Source organism: Oncorhynchus nerka, linkage group LG18 (genome assembly GCF_034236695.1).
Source record: "Oncorhynchus nerka isolate Pitt River linkage group LG18, Oner_Uvic_2.0, whole genome shotgun sequence".
Classification (NCBI taxonomy): Eukaryota; Metazoa; Chordata; class Actinopteri; order Salmoniformes; family Salmonidae; genus Oncorhynchus; species Oncorhynchus nerka.
This window is the reverse complement of record NC_088413.1, coordinates 21020348-21026347: the sequence shown is the minus strand read 5'-3', so window position 1 is coordinate 21026347 and position 6000 is coordinate 21020348. Positions and strand designations below refer to the sequence as shown.

The following is a 6000-nucleotide window of genomic DNA, read 5'->3' as shown; positions in this document are numbered from 1 at the left end:
CCCCCAGTCAGTCATCTCCCAGTCAATAGCCCCCAGTCAGTCATCTCCCAGTCAATAGCCCCCAGTCAATAGTCCCCCAGTCAATAGCCCCCAGTCAATAGCATCCCAGTCAATAGCATCCCAGTCAATAGCCCCCAGTCAATAGCCCCCAGTCAGTCATCCACCAGTCAATAGCATCCCAGTCAATAGCCCCCAGTCAGTAGCCCCGTCAGTCATCTCCCAGTCAATAGCCCCCAGTCAGTCATCTCCCAGTCAATAGCCCCCAGTCAGTCATCTCCCAGTCAATAGCCCCCAGTCAATAGTCCCCCAGTCAATAGCCCCCAGTCAATAGAATCCCAGTCAATAGCATCCCAGTCAATAGCCCCCAGTCAATAGCCCCCAGTCAATAGCCCCCAGTCAGTCATCCCCCAGTCAATAGCCCCCAGTCAGTCATCCCCCAGTCAATAGCCCCCAGTCAGTCATCCCAGCCAATAGCCCCCAGTCAGTCATCCCAGTCAATAGCCCCCAGTCAGTCATCCCCCAGTCAATAGCCCCCAGTCAGTCATCCACCAGTCAATAGCCCCCAGTCAATAGTCCCCCAGTCAATAGCCCCCAGGCAATAGCCCCCAGTCAGTCATCCCCAGTCAATAGCCCCCAGTCAGTCATCCCAGTCAATAGCCCCCAGTCAGTCATCCACCAGTCAATAGCCCCCAGTCAGTCATCCCCCAGTCAATAGCCCCCAGTCAGTCATCCCCCAGTCAATAGCCCCCAGTCAGTCATCCCCAGTCAATAGCCCCCAGTCAGTCATCCCCCAGTCAATAGCCCCCAGTCAGTCATCCCCAGTCAATAGCCCCCAGTCAGTCATCCCCCAGTCAATAGCCCCCCAGTCAGTCATCCACCAGTCAATAGCCCCCAGTCAGTCATCCCCCAGTCAATAGCCCCCAGTCAGTCATCCCAGTCAATAGCCCCCCAGTCAGTCATCCACCAGTCAATAGCCCCCCAGTCAGTCATCCCCCAATCAATAGGCCCCCAGTCAGTCATCCCCCAGTCAATAGCCCCCCCAGTCAGTCATCCACCAGTCAATAGGCCCCCAGTCAGTCATCCACCAGTCAATAGCCCCCCAGTCAGTCATCCACCAGTCAATAGCCCCCAGTCAGTCATCCACCAGTCAATAGCCCCCCAGTCAGTCATCCACCAGTCAATAGCCCCCAGTCAGTCATCCACCAGTCAATAGCCCCCAGTCAGTCATCCCCCAGTCAATAGCCCCCAGTCAGTCATCCCCCAGTCAATAGGCCACTAGTGAGGCAAGTGCTGCTGGTAAGCTTTCTTGACTTCATTTTTGCCAACACACGGCTAACCTTTGTTTAACCATCTAAACAGCAGCTCTTAGTGAAAATGTGTTTGGAGTTACCGTTCTAGCTTATAGGCTATGTTAGAGTTCCTCTTCCAATTATAATGTGGCAAGGTCAAAATTCTTTAAAAAATTATGTTTATTTTAAAATTTTGATAACTTCTCCCTGCCATTCTCCTGATGATAAGACATGTGAAAAATGTTTTGCTAACATATGATGAGGATCCCTGGTTGGCCGGTTTGCCTGGGCGGGGATCCCTGGGCAAGGAAAGGTTGAAGACCCCAGGTCTACAGTGATGATGCACATCCTAACCTGCCAAACCCGCTCAAAACAGTCAGAATGGAAAGGAATAAACCAGAGAGAACTCTGATTGAATTGATTGGGTTCAAATTCAATTCATTCCAATTCTGGGACTCAAAAACCAGCATATGGTTTCCGAGGCTGAATATGATGAAGAAGGTAAAGGGGTATGAAGATAGTTCTATAAACCCAACCACTGACAGCCTACCATTCCAGTCAGCACTCTCTCTACTTGCACCAGCTAGGTCACCATGTCCATTTACAGTGCCAGGACTGTGTTGGTGTCCGTGAAACTGTCGCTTTGCTCTTCTGCCATGTCGATGTCCAGAAAAGAGGTCACCGTTGCGCTCTTCCCTGAACCTTCCTCCTCTTCCCTGAACCTTCCTCCTCTTCCCTGCGTTCAGGTAAGAGAAGAGCCGAGCAACGAGCTCTCAACCACCAACAGGCTTTGCTCACCCAGGCACCCGTCCAGAGCTTCCTGAATTCTTAAATGCTGTTCTTTGGTTCACCACTGCACCAATACAAATTCATGAGGATGTTTAAAATCTTCACCTGTAATAACTTATACATTATCAATCCACTCCGGACCAAGCATCAAGACAGCTGACCTGAAAACACTACCACTACACACAGAGGGTCGTGTTCAATGTGGAAAACATCCAAACTGTTAAAAACACATGGACCCAGTGTTCATATGAAAACCCCAATAGTGTGGAGCCATTCCCCTTACAACTAGGGCCAGGAGTTTTTCCTTGGTCTTGTCACGTGGTGAGGAAAAACTCCTGGCACTGCCTATCATTATGCCGGGTGGAGAAGTGTGAAGTTGCCCCTAGATGCTGATGTTGGGTAAGTTTAGCATTTTTTTTCCATAAGTGGTAAAGGTTAGGATTGGGAGAGAGGAAGCTGATCCTAGATCTGTATCTAGTCGGAACTTCACCCTGGAACCCTCAGGGCAGCACAACGTCCTGTGGCCTGCCGCCAGTGTGGACAAGGAGGTGCTTCTTCATGTGGCCGGACTGGGTGAAGCACTTCCCACAGTAGACACAGTGAAATGGTTTCTCTCCTGTGTGGACTCTCTCATGCATCTTCAGCTGGTGGCTGTGGGAGAAGCGCTTGGTGCAGTGGCTGCAGCCGTACGGTTTCTCCCCCGTATGAACCCGCATGTGCCTCCGCAGGTGCGCCGGCTGAGGGAAAGGCTTTCCACAGAGGCTGCACCGGAGCTGACTCTTGGGCGAGTGAGACGTCAGCTGTTGTGGCTGCTTTTCTATGCCTTTCGATGAAGAAGTGGTGCTTATATTGAAATTCAGGAAGGGGGCTGGCTTCCCTCTTTGGGGAAGAGTAACACTTGGGGATGAAAAGCTGTTTGGGGAGGACATTCTGTTGAAATCTGACATCTTGGACCTTGATCCTACAGTTGTCCCTTGCTCTGCATGTTGAGTGTCAGGGGGACACTTTGTCTGTCCAGACTCCATTCCCCCTCTTCCTCTGTTGTCCACATGTTGCCTGCTTTCTGAACAGACCTCTCCAGATGTCGCCTCTTGGCCAGTTATGCTCCATTCTGAACTCATATCTGCCTCCACTTTAATGGGAACTGAGTCCACCAGCACCACATCAGGCAGCCTGTCCAGAGAGCCTGAAGCAGACATGTAGACCCCAGAGTTACCAGGCACCCCTCTCCTCTCTGGATGTTCAGACAGCCTTTTGGAGTCTGGCCCGGAATTGTGAGGAGCATTCACAGTTGGGTTGTCAGTCTCTTGGTGCTCTGTCCATTGGGACAGGCTGTATTCTATGGGTTGATGGTCAGTTTCCCAGGTCACACCCTCAGCAACCTGATGGTCCTGTCTTGCTCTGCTGTATTGTGATGCTGGATGCTGGAACGTCTGGTTTTCAGGTTCTATATTGAGTGAGGTGTCTGGAGCTCTGTGTCTGTTGCCCTGCTGGTCCAGAATGTCTGTGGTTTCAGTAGATGATGAAGAACCTGGTTCTGCTACAGTGCTCTCACTGACTGGTTGGACAATCTCTGAAATGGGTCAACGTAAAGCACAGCATCAGCTTCCTGTAGTGGAGATGGATTCTTCTTTGCCTTATTTATTAGTTATTGGTAATGACTAAGAAGGTAATAAAATACTGCAATACACACTTAAGTCTTTACTTAACATAAAGTATAAACTGCATAGCTTTGATAAGTTGCACAAAAATACCTTCCGTTCTGCTGGTGCCATGGTTCTCCATTTTGATACGAGGTGCCTCTCGCATATCTGCCATCTGTTTTGTATTCATCCGGAACATTTTATTAGAAACATATCCCCAAAACCATTTGAAATATGAGAAAACAAATCATAAATTTGACAGTGTCCATGACAACTGACCTGCATGCTCCCATCCTGGTATGTCGCTGTGCGTCCTGAATCTCTCCAGTTGGTGACATCCTGCGTTAACTTGCCCCTTTCACTGTCGGCAAAACAATTCTCCACTGCACCAGAAAACACAAACCCTTATAAACGTTACATATTCTACATGACCCATTATTTTGAAAGTGTTGAAATATGTTTGTTTCTTAACTACAATATCCAATATATTCTACATGAGCATTATTTTTAACGTGTTGAAATATGGTTTTTAAAAAAAACTACAATATCTAAGTCTGTCTGATGACTTTCCTACTAAGCTCCCTCTTGCTCGGGCAACACGATTGGTGTCGCGACAGTGAACTGTGCGTCGCAGGGCTCCGAATTTCTCTGTGCCCTGTTGAGAACTCTGGTATTTTGTCAAAAGCAGCTTCCTCCGCAGGTTATCGATTTCTTTCTGACTATGGGAAATTTCCAAACGTAAGGCAGCATGTCCGTCATCTACAAGTTTGCAGATTTCGGCAACGGCTGCATTCGCCAAAACCTCAATGATGGAGGCTAGCTGAGCATGAAAGACGACGGTATCGGCCATGTTCTTGGCACTATGTCTAATTTAAACACTTATGTTATAGTAATTTGCATTGCAGTGTTCAATCAACGTCCTCAAAGTTCACACCGTATGCTTCAAACGTAAATATATTTTTATCTGTGGAGCTAGACACAATAAGGATTTTCCACAACAGTGGAATTTGCTGTTCGCCTTCAAAATAAATGTCCGCCATTGGAAGTGATTCAAATGGATACAATTATTGTAAACATGACATTTGGACTGGATAATGCTTAACATGAAATAGCTAGTTAATTTGATACAAAAAAAGTGACTCTGTTTAAATCGCACTGTGGATGTATTATACTTTAGAATTGCATTAGGGGCGTACTCATAAGTTTGGACACCTACCCATTCAAGGGTTTTTCTTTATTTTGACTATTTTATACATGGTAGAATAATAGTTTAGACAATAAATATATGAAATAACACATGGAATCATGTAATAACCCAAAAAGTGTTAAATCTAAACATATTTTATATTTGAGATTATTTCAAGTAGCCACCCTTTGCCTGGACAGCTTTGCACACTCTTGGCATTCTCTCAACCAGCTTCATAAGACATTTCCAACAGTCTTGAAGGAGTTCCCACATATGCTGAGCACTTGTTGGATGCTTTTCCATCACTCTGCGGTCCAACTTATCCCCAACCATCTCAATTGGGTTGAGGATGGGTGATTGTGGAGGCCAGGTCATCTGATGCAGCACTTCATCACTCTCCTTGGTCAAATACCCCTTACACAGCCTGGAGGTGTGTTTTGGGTCATTGTCCTGTTAAAAAAAATGATAGTCCCACTAAACACAAACTAGATGGGATGGCGTACCACTGCAGAATGCTGTGGTAGCCATGCTGGTTAAGTGTGCCTTGAATTCTAAATAAAATCACTGACTGTCACCAGACCCACGGTGGGAACCACACATGTGGAGATCATCCGTTCACCAACACAATCTCCCATTTGGATTCCTTAGAGCAAAGGACATATTTCCACTGGTCTAATGTCCAATGCTTGTGTTTCTTGGCCCAAGCAAGTCTCTTCTTCTCATTGGTGTCCTTTAGTAGTGGTTTCTTTGCAGCAATTCGACCATGAAGGCCTGATTCATGCAGTCCCCTCTGAACAGTTGATGTTGCGATGTGTCTGTTACTTGAACTCTGTGAAGCATTTATTTGGGCTGCAATCTGAGGCTGGTAACCCTAATGAACGTATCCTCTGCAGCAGAGGTAAGTCTGGGTCTTCCTTTCCTGTGGCTGTCTTCATGAGAGACAGGTAACTCTAATGAACGTATCCTCTGCAGCAGAGGTAAGTCTGGGTCTTCCTTTCCTGTGGCTGTCCTCATGAGAGACAGGTAACTCTAATGAACGTATACTCTGCCGCAGAGGTAAGTCTGGGTCTTCCTTTCCTGTGGCTGTCCTCAT

At 47.2% G+C, this 6000-nt stretch overlaps 1 protein-coding gene across 1 annotated transcript; it reads right to left on the bottom strand.

Moving 5' to 3' along the window:
* Positions 1-1451: 1451 nt before the first annotated feature.
* Positions 1452-4733, bottom strand: LOC115126964 (zinc finger and SCAN domain-containing protein 5B-like). Its single transcript, XM_065003703.1, has 4 exons — positions 4265-4733; positions 4001-4104; positions 3833-3896; positions 1452-3651 (listed from the first exon to the last, which is right to left on the bottom strand). The coding sequence occupies exons 1-4, from the start codon at positions 4569-4571 to the stop codon at positions 2579-2581; spliced, it is 1548 nt and encodes a 515-aa protein (XP_064859775.1). The 5' UTR covers positions 4572-4733; the 3' UTR covers positions 1452-2578.
* Positions 4734-6000: the final 1267 nt, after the last annotated feature.

What these genes read in the sequence shown, in the direction of transcription:
- LOC115126964 (XM_065003703.1), bottom strand. Translation starts at nt 4,571, where the DNA reads ATGGCCGATACCGTCGTCTTTCATGCTCAGCTAGCCTCCATCATTGAG. An exon ending in ATCAGACAGACTTAGATATT is followed by an intron (nt 4,105 to 4,264) that starts GTAGTTTTTTTT and finishes TTTCTGGTGCAG; the next exon opens with TGGAGAATTGTTTTGCCGAC. An exon ending in TGGCACCAGCAGAACGGAAG is followed by an intron (nt 3,652 to 3,832) that starts GTATTTTTGTGC and finishes GACCCATTTCAG; the next exon opens with AGATTGTCCAACCAGTCAGT.